The sequence below is a fragment of the Phoenix dactylifera genome, chromosome 7, assembly GCF_051530095.1.
Source record: "Phoenix dactylifera cultivar Ajwa chromosome 7, Ajwa_hap1_PhDact_Kaust_v1.1, whole genome shotgun sequence".
In the NCBI taxonomy this organism is placed as follows: domain Eukaryota; kingdom Viridiplantae; phylum Streptophyta; class Magnoliopsida; order Arecales; family Arecaceae; genus Phoenix; species Phoenix dactylifera.
Window position 1 is genome coordinate 28,348,555 of NC_143196.1, and position 13,432 is coordinate 28,361,986.

The window sequence follows — 13,432 nt, forward strand, 5'->3', positions numbered from 1 at the left end:
TGCCCAACTAATCATCTCATCTTCATTAAGTTTATGTAATTTTACACATGTTTTGCCACTATTCTTATGATTTCATGTAATATTACAGATGCTTTGCTACTATTATGTAATCTGCTGTCTGTGAAAACATCCCCCAAAATACATGGGTTATTGTCGACCTGCATGATTTTGGTGTTTGGAACATGAGAACCCTCGAATCTTCTGCAGGGTTCACCTCAGCATCAACACTCTTCAGATACCTTCAAACATCTATGTGATGGCTTAGAGTTGTTCAACCTCGAACTAGCATCAGTGGCCACCAATAATTATATAAACACCATACTTTGCCAATGATTATACTGTATTGCCACACCCTTGTCAACAACTAATAATGAATTATCTATTGCTCCTCCAAGACCAGTTACTAATTTCAGCTCCATAAAGTATGAGACCTGTTCAAGTACAAAAGACTTCAGAACTAAAATGTTCACATGCATGGCAACCTCGAAAGTACAAGTTCCATTAGTCAAAATATTGGCCCAGAAAGGATCAAAGAATTGTGCGAACCGAGCAACCTAAAAGAATCATGCGAAGAAGGAACAAACATACCTCATTAGTGATTCATTTGCCAATACAAAATTTGCCAAATATGGTCGATAAGATTTCTTCAGAAATGTCTTCCCCACTTATCTCCCCAAGGGCTAATGCTGCTTCCCTCAAGTCGATTGTCCAAAAATCCATTGGCAGTTCTTCATTTATAGATGACTTCAGTCTTGAGAGAGCTTCTTGAGTTCGCAGGAGTTGCTCAAATTGTCTCTGACCATATCATCAAAATCAAACTTACAGTTAGCCACAGAGCAGCTGCATGTTCTTCTAGCTTGCTTTCTTTCTTTTTCCCCCAATTTTGCTAAATTGCACTCAATCTCTTAAAGAAATCAAGAATTAAGCTTTATATCTGCCAGCTTTCTAATGTTTTATTAGAGCTATTATGACCAACATCAGTACAATGTCGCTTACGATCACAAGGCCATGGGTGGAAATCATTATGGACTCTGCTATAACAATTATAACAAATATTATAGTTGAGTTTTCAAAAATGAGTTTTCTCGTGCACTTTGGCAGAAAGGCAAAACTTAGTTATCTCCTGGAAACATTAATGCCAATAATTAAGTTGTCTCATAGGAATTCGAACTGGGGATTCCTCAATAAAGTCATTTCTCTGCATTTACTGGCTTTAGTTCAATGCTTAATACATCATACAAGGTCCTCTGCTTTCCAAATGCAAAATATTTGAAAACTCACAAATTGAGCATCAAATCAGAGTAATAAAATTGAGCATCAAATACTTGACAGACAGACAATCTTAGAAGGGAAAATAGAGTACAAAGAAGGTGTCTACTGTGTATGACTACCTGATTTACAGTCCACCTACGTCCCCCTGCAGGAATGGGGTCAAGGCCCCTGACATCTAGTACAGCCCTCTCCAGTTCTGGGATGCCTTTACCAGTGACAGCACATGTTTGGACATGCTTCGTGAAAGAGTTGCCAACTGCCTCAAATGTTTGGACTGAAAAATATGGTGCACAATCTATTTTGTTGATAGCAAGTATCATGGGTATGGCTGAACCTGTAGACTTCTGCTCTCCACGCGAAAAGAAAAATGGTTACATTATACTTTTCACGATCAACTAAGTACAAATACTAGAAAATGTTAACTAACAAAAAGGATCCAAACATCAGAAGAATAATTAAGAACAGACCAAAGTGAAAATAATTAAATATTTATGACTAGACCAAACTGAGATGCTTAGATAGAAACAATAATGAGAATCTTATTACCTCACCAACGTGAAAATAATTAAATATTTATGACTAGACCAAAGTCATAAATATTAAAATTGCATTACCTCACCATAGTTATTTTGTTTCTTTCCATCAATGAAGTTTCTTTTGTTCTAGTCATAAATGTTACCAATCTTCTTCATTTTCCATAAGGAAAAATAAATTATTAATTAGATAGCAACTGGTAAATGGAAACCTGATTCTTCCAAATGTGCTCAACAAGTTTCGTATCATCCTCAGTCCATCCATCAACTGCACTTATTGTCATAATAATCACATCAGCAGCCAGGGCAGCAGCTTCTGATCTCTGAACACCTGTGTGCAGAAAAACGTCAAGGCCTTTTCGTCTCTTCATTGTATCATTTAAAGAATGCAGCACATCATGAAATATAGCATTCTTATACCTCGATCTTGAATATAAAACTATGGAGACGTGCAAGCATCAGAAAAAACCAGGAGTGGCAAATTTTCTAGCTATTAGTATGTGATTGAATGCCAGCCTGTTAAACTATAGATCCTTCAAGGGGAAAAGAACATAATCTCACCAATTTTTTCTACGATGTCATCAGTTTCCCTGATGCCAGCAGTGTCAAGAAGAGTGACAGGAATACCCTGAACAGTCACATTTGCTTCGACCACATCCCTTGTTGTTCCAGCAATTTCAGTAACAATTGCTCTATCACTCTGCATGCTAGAATAAAATATTAAGAATTCAATAAGATCAAGTGCAACTGACATACTCGCAAGTGCATATACACGAGCACATGCACGCTTGCATGCATATTCACCCACAAGCACATGCATACTACTGGAAGGTCAAGAAAAAAGTGTATCTTTCAACATGATACAATATATTATTTCATTCACAGATTTCTCATGCCTTCGACTAAACATGTAGCTAGACAAGACAAGAATTAGGTATCTCCTAACTTCTCCAAAATCTATATTACTAATTTCATAAAATATATTAATGGTCAACCAGTTAAGGACCAAGCTTGTTCATTGGTTAATAGATGGCCATAAGATAATATGTACATTCATACATATGTACATACGTGTATAAGTATTCATGTATTCCCAAAACAATTAACCAGTAATTTTTTAAAAAACTACATATCTGTTTAAACAATGTATACAAGAACAATAAGAAAAAAAATAAATCGAAAGCAACTTTTCTCTAAAATGCATTCAAACTACAAGAACTACACAAATGTATAAATCTTAGCCCTGGAAAAAATACTTAAATTATTTAACTGGCACCATGTAGCAAAAGAGGAATCATGCAAGGAAATACATGTATCATTGCCAAAGACAGATCAAGTAACATACTTTGCTCCAAGCATTGAGGAGGCTCGACTTTCCAACATTTGGCCGACCAATGATTGCAATCTGCAAAAATTCGTATAGCACGTCTCAAAAATGTTTTGAGATCGCACAGGAAACAAAAACTAAATCTGCATTGACCCAAACCATATATCAAAAATAAAAGCATGGCCAGTTATATAAAATGAGGCACAAGTAACATCAAAAGATCCAATTCTCATGAAAACACAATACCAAGCACATGTGGGATCACAAAAAGAGCCAGCCTCCAAAGGAAAAACCATATATCTAATATACAGTATGAGTTTTTTCAGCAATAGCCAGGATTTGATCCCTGGACCTCATGAGGGACAAGCCCTTAAATGTGAGGTGCCACCCAACTATGCTAGCAGTTGTTGGCCACTGTATGATTTTTAGAGCAAAAGGGAAAAAGAAAAGATAAATGGTGAATGCTCAACTTTCAGTAAGACAGCGAATACTCATTTTTAAGTTGTATGTGAACAGAAAAGTGGGGAAACAAACAACTAAAACACCCAGTTAAAATATTAAAACAAATACCTGTAGACCAGACTGCAAAAGTTTATCATAATTAGCAGTGTCCAATGCCTGCCGTACATCATGCCACATATCATCTATTAGATTGATCAACATGTTTGAATCTAGAGGCGGCAATTCATCATCAAAATCTAAACGAGCCTCGATTTCAGAAATCAACTCGATGCATTGCTTTCTCAGTGACTTGACTAAATAAGAAAAGCCTCCCTGCCACAAAATGTAGTTCACAGCCCAACCATCAAATATTGTTGGCAAACCCACAGAAAGTACTACATTCACAAAAACTAAAAAGGAAAACAAAAAAAAGAACAAAAGAAGAGGAAAAGTGTGCATCATCTCTTCACAGTGTGTGAAGTTTGTTTCAAAAGCATAATGCATCTGGAAGTGCATATACATGCCTGAATCCCAGCCAATGCAGAGTCTGCTGCAGCTACAGACTTAGCTGAAATGAGTCTGCCAATATTTTCAGCCTGAGATAGGTCCAAGCGACCATTTAGAAAAGCACGAAGGGTAAATTCACCTAAACAAAGAAAATGTTATACACAATGATCAACATATTGACATTAAACGCTACTTAATTTATTCAAAACTCAACAACTGAGAGAGAAAGAGATGCCTCTAAATTACTCTAAAGAAGTTCTATAAACAAATACAGAAACATGGATTTCCTTAATGAAAAATGAGAACCTAGTAACAAGAAAGGTAGATTTATAAGAGATTGCATTAGAGATCAAGTTATCCATAATTCCATTAAGGATGAGGATTGATTGAAATTTAGTATACTATCTCACAGAATTTAATTCACTTCCTTAGTGGAACAAACACTTAGTCATAAATATAATCCCTAGGCCTCGCCAGAATAATAACTAATAAAGAAGAAGACAAGCATGCAAGAAATAAAAGGGTGGATGGAATGAGAAAGATCTACAGTATTGAGTGGTTGCAAGGAGGAATTACATGAGACAATGTAAACCAAAAAATGTTGTACGAATTGCAAAACTGGGAAACATTGGAGGTCCATTCGTATAAAAGAGCATGACAAAAATGCGATATTGATGTAAATCTATGACATAAAGGGAAAAAAGGAAAGGTTAAATATTAGGAAGAGCTTTGAGCTTGCAGTATTACAGAATTAACTAGTGGAGCTGAGATGGTAATGGCATGACACCCCAAAACTTAAGAAGATCCCTCTGAACAACATGACTCAAATTTCATGTCAAATAATGAGAATGAAAGTTGTGAGAGAAACCAGACAGTTAGGAAAATATTTCCCATAGCAGACCAAAGAGCAAGATCATAAAACTGACCATAAAGCTGGGAAAGATTAAAAGTTAAAACCAAGGATTGCCAAAATGTGCCTAACTAGCTAGTTTGGGACATACCGAACCAATCCGGTTGGTTACCGGCATGGTTTAGATGCTCAATCTGGAATATAAAGTCGCTTTCCTTGTTTGGTTCACTTCATTCGTCTCCTCCCCCATTTTAAAACCCCAACCCCACTCCATTCCTAGCCGATTCAATGACAACGCTGCATGACAATGATGACGACAAGGTCCCTGGCCAGGTAAGTCTCCCTCTCCCTCTCTCTCGCTGAATCCGAGCATCTATCTTTCACGGCCTCTCCCCCTCCCTCCCTCTCACTCTCTCTCTCTCTCCCTTTCTCCCTCTCTCTCTCTCACCAGATCTGAGCCTCTATCTCTCTCTCTCACCATATCCAAGCCTCCCTCTCCCACTCTCTCCCTCTCTTCTTCCCTCCTTTCCTCCCTCTCTTACGAATCCGAGCCCCTCTCTCTCAACCTCTCTCCCCCCTCCCTCTCCCTCTTCCTCTTCCTCTCCCGCCCTCTCTCTTTTCCTCTCTCCTTCTCCCGCTCTCCCTCCTTCTCTGGCTCTCCCTATTTTGGTACGCCTAAGAACAGCATGGTAGGGACTCGTGCCATCCGATACCGATTCGGCGAACCTTGGTTATAACTGTAGACATCACTTATAGGAAGTTAACTCTAGCAATGTTTGCTTTCGATTAACTATATTTAATGAGTGGCATCAGCCATCAACTTTTGTATTAATTTATGAAATTTCAAAGAAAAAAACATTAAGTGAATGCAATTTCAGTAAGGGTAGTCGTAGTTATGAGGCATATTAAGTTCATGAGAAAATGCATGACATGTAAAGCACATAATATCCCTTTGCTGAACAAAAATAATTGACATCAAGCAACTTGAAAGAGTTGTTTTGTCATAGTTATGAGACATTACAACATGTCTCAAGCAAGCATAACAATACGAAAACCGCTTGGCTTCATTACAATAGGAATGTAAAGTTATATACATGCTTAAATGCCATCCGGAGAAGGGCTATAGTCAATAGATGTAAGCAACATGATAGAAACAACACTTCTCTTATGCCTTGTTGCCCAAAACTTCCTACCACACAATATCTCCATAAAACATGATTGAATAACAAAAAAAGAATCAAAAACTAGAAAAATGAAGAAGTTAACCAGGTTCTGCAAGCCTTGCTCCTGCTTCTAAGCAAGCTCCCAATACCCGACGCAAGCATACATCATTCCCATGACACTGGAGCTCAACCACATCTTCTCTAGTATACGATCTTGGTGCCAACATAGGAATTGCCAAAACCTAGGTATGGAAAAGAAAAGGAAACAGATGAAACACCATCTTACAAGTAAAAAATCAAAAAAAAAAAAAAAAAAAACACTGAACTTTATTTGTTGCCCGATGAAGTTTACAAGGATTCACCAAAAATGCCAAAAAAAGGAAATAATATAGGCATTCTGCATGATACAAATGAAACAACTGATAATTCAAAAATGCATGCATATGCAGATTAGCACAAGGCATATATGATGCATGTGGCTAATTCAAAGGAAGTCATATTGAAAATGGAGTAGATCTTTTCTTACCTTTATGCTGTACTATTTTTGTTTCTATTTTTCATGGATAGAAAGGAACATCAAAAGGAGTATACATGCATCAACGTATTGTTAGGTTGTGCCGTGTAATTAGAGGAATCTATTGGCAAAGGGTCTCTCCTCAGACATTCAACTCAGGGGCTAATCTATATATTCATATATATGCATGCATCTGTGCACACATGTATGTATGTGTCTACATATGAAATGCATTTTTCTGAATAAATACATGGAGGCTTGTCTTTCCTCGATAAGACAGAGTTTGAGTGGGCAATATCACTTGATGTTTTGTAATCTGTAATTTGTAAATGAACCAGTGGCGAATGCCCAAGCAACTAAACAACTAAACCTAAGAGTCACATATTGAAGTACCACTGTAAATAGCAATCAAGGCATGCTAATGTCAAGCAGAGAGAAGAAAACCATTATCAGCCCAAGTATGGTAATCAAACTGAAGCACAAAACCCCATCAACATTTGTTACTGTCTGAGAACCTCCAACAAACTTAAATCAACAGCCTTGCATGCAAAACCTAGATCTTAAGATAATCATTATATGAAACCTTCAACTCATCCAATATACAAAACTTATCATCAGACTCCTAATTAGCGATGGCAGGAAAGCAATGATTGAGAGAATGAAAGACTTAAGTAGATCAAACAAAAACTAAATGGAAGGAATGCATAGTACAAGGGTGCAACTGATGGTCAACAAAAGCTAATGATTTCAAAGAAGGGGATGTTCTTGTGATTTATATGAGCAAGTAATTAAGATTCATTTTTGGATAATATGACAAACTCTATCTTAATAGAATCAAGCCAAGTTAAAGACCAGTTCTGGTATATAGAAGAACAAGCTAAGTCAAGCTTAAATACATTAAAAGACTTGAATCAGCTAAAAATCATGTGTGTACAAAGATTGAGTTGCCATCATCAACTTGACTTATGGACAGTATCCTCACTAGATTGAGATGCATCAATTGTTTAAGCATATAACTTGGGATGTACCAAGGCTGGGCTTGGATCACGTCAACTGTCACCAAACCAAGCATGCTCTCAGAAACTACATCCCAAGCCAGGCCTCAGACTGTTTTGGTCTACATTTGCGTCCAACCCAGCCTACTCCTAGTATTTAGAGCTTGTGGTAATTCCAAATGTTCATATTGGTTCTTATATGAACTATAAAACCATTCTATGGACAGCTTGAAGTCCTTGCAAGGTAGATACATATTCAAATTTGACCTCATACACAGGATCCTACAGTATAAGTCCTTCTTCCCTAAACAATATGGGCATTTTCTGTTTTTTCTCAGTTGGCATGAAGGGACCAAATTGACCACCCATGTCAAACCCATGTCCATGACTCTGCCTGGTTTATCTGCAGACCTAGGAAATTAATCCCAAGCCCTTCCTAAAGATTGTAGAATTGGCAATTCATAGGATTAGCCTATATCTGCACCTATATCTCAAACAAAGGTTATCCCTCTATCTAATTCTATTTAAAAATGCTATGTAAAGAAGGGTATCATGATAAGGGCCTCATGTGTTTGTTACTGGTGAAAGATGTTTTCTTAAAGAATTATATGATAACAAGAAGGAATCAGAAATTGGAATGCTGAAAAAGAAACCATGGATGGCACTAATTGGAACCTAGGAAAGTAAATTTTAATTAAAATTAATGGCCAATGGATACCAAATAGTGATAGCTTCCTATATTGAATAATTATCAAGATTAGAAGTAGATGAAGACAAATAAGAGAATAAAATTAAGTGAAAGTTCCTTTGAAGGGTTGCATGCATGTCAATTAGGCATAAAATAACTAAGCTGATGGCAAAAAATGGTATATATATCATAATTTCAAGCAATACCAAGCAAATGGAAACTTAAAAATTCAAAATGATATATGTGAGGTTGAAAGATAAATAATAAAAACAAGACATGAGTGTAATAAAAGAAAATTACTCATTGCAGCTACAAGATATGAACTAACTAGTTGGTATGGTCATATATAACAGCAACTAGATGGTGGAAGAAGGCTGTCTTATAAATGCAAATATAGGAATTTCTATGGCCATCTGCTTTTCCCTTCAAAAACATCCCAACAGCACATGAATGCAATCTCTTCAGCATCAGTTTTCTTGAACACTTATTTTTGAGTGTGATGACATCCAACAGCAAAAGGATAGCCTCACAAAGGCAACATGTACAGCTTAAAAAACCTGCAAAGTAATTTCCATGCATTGAATTTCAAGTTACATGTAAGTTTTAAGAAAGCCTAAAATCAAATGTAATAAAAGCAAATGATAGCGACCAGTCAAAGAACCACTCCAAGTTTTAGTATTGGCATGAAGAAAGGTGGCAAATTCTGACTCCACTTGATGATCTTACCTGTACTAACTTGACCCAGTCATGGCCAGGTTTGGGCCAAGGACTTTCCAATTCAAGTTGAGTTTGGGTCAGCTCTTGAACCTGGACTTTAAATGAATCAGATATGGGTTAGATCCGTGGCCATGTTCATGCCATCAGGGTGAAGTTTTTATTGCTTGGTTTGTGTTTGGTCACTTGAGCCAGAAGGGGTTTGGTCTCTTGAAATTGATTAATTACTCTGTTATCAGTTTAGTCCCATCAGGCACACCAAAATAGGAAATTTTAATTGCCATCTATCAGAGAAAAGAGATCAGTTAGACTACTATTACTTTTTACATCATCAAAATTGCTAATTGTAAGTGCACTCTCACATAAATATCATGGAAATTCAAGCATTAGGTCAGTTGGGGACAGGTCAGATTGAGAAAGGTCACATTGCATCAAGATCTCAAGTTTGCAGGTGATGTTGTTCGAACTTGACCCAACCTGCCCTAACCAATTGCCACTCCTAGTCATGACTATGTATGCGGCATACAGGCTCAGATGCATTGCAGCAGATCTACTGTTAAGAAACATTTTATATATGCACAAGTAGCTGAAAATGTGAATCTCTGTAAGACGACAAATAACACCAAAATTCTCAAGATGCAAAGATGTATCTTGGATACAGCCACAAATGAATGGCTTTATATGAAATCCTTCAGAACCAACAAGCTAAAAGGCAAAGCTCTGATCACATTCCAAATTAAGAAAAAAAAACATAAAAACAAACCAACAAACAAAAATGTAACCCATTTCACCATGAAAGCAAAATGAACTTACAGAAGTAGTCTACATAGAACCCCACAAGAGCCACGAAGCTAATCAGAGATCAAGTCCGAGATTTCTAATTACTACCATCAGACATCAGTACTACTTTTGATCAAACTACGAAAAATCCATTGAGAAACAATGAGAAACGATCACTACCTCATCGATGACATTGCCTTTCTGGTCCAAAGCAAACCCATACTCCACGAAGTGGCTTCTGGGCCTCCAGGAAAATGCGCAAGACGCCTCCTTGGACCTCCCCACCGGCCGGAACACCCGAGCCGCCACGGAAACCGCGGTCGGTCCCGAAAGCCGAACAATACCGACCGCAGCCGCGCCACCACCCAATGAAGTAACGATAGCGGCGATGGTTCCCGCCTCCGGAGTGGCCTCATCCCTGGCCGCCTCCGAGGACCCAAACCGCTCGTCCTTGGTGAGAACTAGGGTTTGTTCTGCAGCCAAAAGGAGGAGAAAAGATTAGATTTTGAGGAGAATGGCGAGTTGGCGACAGAGAGGGGAAGGGGGAAACCTGGAGCGCCGGCGCGAGAAGTTAGGGTTTTGAGGTGGGGGATTAGAGTTTTGGAGAGAGGAGAGGAGGGGAGAAAGAGAGGAATTTTAGGGTTTAGGAGATGGGAGAGGAGAGGGTTTTTGTGTCTTCGGCATGGGACAAGGAGGCGGAGGAGGGCGAGAGCCATCAAGGAGACAGGATAGGAGCAAAAAGGCCATTAAAATGTTCAAAATTTGGGGATTAAACGGAATTTGTATGGTAGGAGTATAAAGGATAAGAAATTATTGGACATATAGGATCATGTGGTATGGAGAATCTGACCGTCCAAAATCTGCAAAAAGAATAATTATTTCTTCATTATAAAATACTTGTGCAAATATTTTTATCAAAGAAAAATTATCATTACATTACATGATTCTCAATGAAAACATTCCTAACAGATATCAGAAATGATTGAAATTGAGACAATTTTTTCAAGAGAACGATCTTTGGGAAGATCGAACAAAAAAAAAGTTCAGATCAAAGTATGTTTCAATAAAAAGAATCTTAAAAAGGCCCATTTTTATTTGTTATAATGTAGGAAAAATTCAGGATTCTTTTGAGTATGTTTTTATGTTGAATTGAAAGTTGTCATAGCCAAGAACCCATGATCTTACTATAACCGAGTGAATGTGCATTGGGGATTTCGATGAATACATGAGACTCATTTGGCAGGAAACTAATATGCAACAATTCAACTGTTTTTTTTTTTTAAGAATAGGAGATATTTTTATATTTTTATATTTTATTTTTGCTTAAAGCGGGTGCTTCATATATAGGAGATAGTTTTATTAGTTGATGCATCAGATGGATATTGTTGTGCATAATGGAACCAAGAACAAGTGACACAATGAAATTAGACTGGTATTGTAGTAATGCTGCTCTCGATATATAGTAACATCCGTAACTGCAAAGATTGGTTTAATTTCTATATAAATATTATTTAGAGTTTTTTTGCATGAATATCCTCCTAAATATCAAATTTTACATGAATACCCTTCCAAAATTGATATTTGTATCATACCCTCATAAAATACTTGTTTTTCTATTCTACCTCTTTTTTATCCTTGTTTTTGCATATGTATCTACGCTATCTAACGCCATTAAAAAATTAACGGTTTCAAATTAAAATGACCAAAATATTCTTGATGGATAGATGTGCAAAAAGAAACATTTATAAAGTAATTGTAATGAGAGACAAAAAAGTAATTTCAAAATTTTATTTTATTTTTAATTAAAATAAATATGTTTTTTATTAACGATGTTAGAAAAACCGTTGTATTAAGAACATTTGTGAAAAACAGTGTTTTATGAGGATACAGAAATAAATATTAATTTTAAAAGGGTATTTAAGTAAATTTAAATTTTTAAAAGGGTATTCATGCAAAAAAAAAAAAAAATCCTATTATTTATTTGATAAGGCTACTGAATCGAAAAATTAGATCATTAAATATCTTAGTCATCAAATTGTAAAGTTGAATCATATTTAGATGATGATAATTGAGTTGTATCCATTAGTATCAATATTTGCAAAGGGTGCGCTCCAAACCATCTAACTCTATTCTAATCCTACCCATCAAATATGAAACTAAAACCCACTAGAGCCTTAAATATTAACCTGAACAGCTTGACTTACAATAGATCGGATTATATTGAATTGGCTTCCTACTTGACATTTCAAAGGCTTTTCTGATTTAAGATATCAAAGATGGTATCTTAATTTTCCACACCCTCACTAGCTAGCTTAGAATTTCACTATACACTATGTATTTTGTTTGATTAAATTGGGAGATACTGTGAGATACGGGCTGAAGTCGGCAGCCCCAGCCGACTTCAGCCCCGTTTTCCTTTTTTTGGAAGGAGCCAGAGCAGGGGATCGCAGACGCGATCCCCTCCGGCTTCTTCGGGCGCAGCGAGGGCGGGGCGCCGCGGGCGTTACGCGGCAGCCCCGCGGTCATTCCGCGGCCACCCCACGGCCGCACGAGCGGCCGTTGATTTTGCCCCACCGCCGCGATTTTCGCGGCGGAGAGCTGTTGAAATGGGGTTATAAAACCCCCCTTTCCTCCTCCCTCTCCTCCGTCTCCTCCTCTCCCTCTCCTCCCTCTCCTCCCTCTTCTTCCTTTGTTCTTGCCTCCCGAGTGACCGGCGTCCTCTTCCCGACCGAGCGCCGTCCGGATCCCCATCGCGGCCATCCCCTGTTCCGAGATCCATTATCTCGGTTTCGAACGCCACCGTCGCCGCTGCTAGCCGCCGGATCGAGCCACCTGCGGCCGGGATCTGCCGCCTCCGTCGACCGCAGGTAAGCCCCTTCTTTTTCTCTTTATTCCGTTGCTAAACATCCTTGTGTTCTCCCTTTGTTTTGGCCCCAAACCGAGATCACTCGGTTTTCCCTCGATGCCCGTTGTCGCAGAAGCTGCCGGCCGCCACTGCAGTCGGCCGGCCGTCGGCCGGGCAACAGCCCCCGGGCCGCCTTGGCTGACCCCCCCCCCCCAGCCGGCCCCTTCTTCTTCCTCTCCCGTTCTCCCATCTCCCCTGTTCATGGGGAGCTCGGTGAAGAAGAAGGCCCACTGCATGTGGGCCGTGAGCAGTATGATGGGCCGTTGGGCCCTGTTCACCGTGGGCCCAACTTGGACCCGGTTCAAACTTGAAACCCGAAACAAAAAAAAAAAAAAAGAAAACCCGAAACCCAGTTCATATCCGAAACCCGAACCCGAAACCCAGTTCAGACCCGAAATCCGAACCCGAAACCCAGTTCAACTCTAAACCCGAACCCGAAATCCGAACCCGAACCCGGAACCCGAACCCGAATCCAAAATCCGAAACCCAAAACCCGAAACCCAGTTCAGACCCGAAATCCGAAATCCAGTTCAGACCCAAAATCCGAAACCCGAAACCCGAAACTTGAAACCCAGAACCCGAAATCCGAATCCATTTGGCCGATAAATGGAATTTTACAGATAAGCCCTTGACAGTATATTATTTCACAAAAGGGTATTCTATAATTTATGTTTGGTCCCTATAAGAAAGATTATTACATAAATAATCCATTAGAGACCAACTTTGGGGGCCCTATTTGGTCC

At 38.6% G+C, this 13,432-nt stretch overlaps 1 protein-coding gene across 2 annotated transcripts; it reads right to left on the bottom strand.

Moving 5' to 3' along the window:
- LOC103721066 (tRNA modification GTPase) lies at positions 1-10,560 on the bottom strand. 2 transcript variants are annotated; one of them, XM_008811099.5, is made up of 11 exons: positions 10,335-10,560; positions 9,965-10,257; positions 6,197-6,335; positions 4,098-4,219; positions 3,703-3,906; positions 3,151-3,210; positions 2,367-2,505; positions 2,018-2,136; positions 1,392-1,616; positions 589-795; positions 1-431 (listed from the first exon to the last, which is right to left on the bottom strand). In XM_008811099.5, exons 1-10 carry the CDS (start codon positions 10,498-10,500, stop codon positions 601-603), a joined length of 1,662 nt encoding a protein of 553 aa, XP_008809321.2. In that variant the 5' UTR covers positions 10,501-10,560; the 3' UTR covers positions 1-431; positions 589-600. The 2 variants fall into 2 exon arrangements, with proteins under 2 accessions (XP_008809321.2, XP_088557611.1); XM_088701485.2 differs by having other exon boundaries at positions 3,703-3,902; positions 4,094-4,219.
- Positions 10,561-13,432: the final 2,872 nt, after the last annotated feature.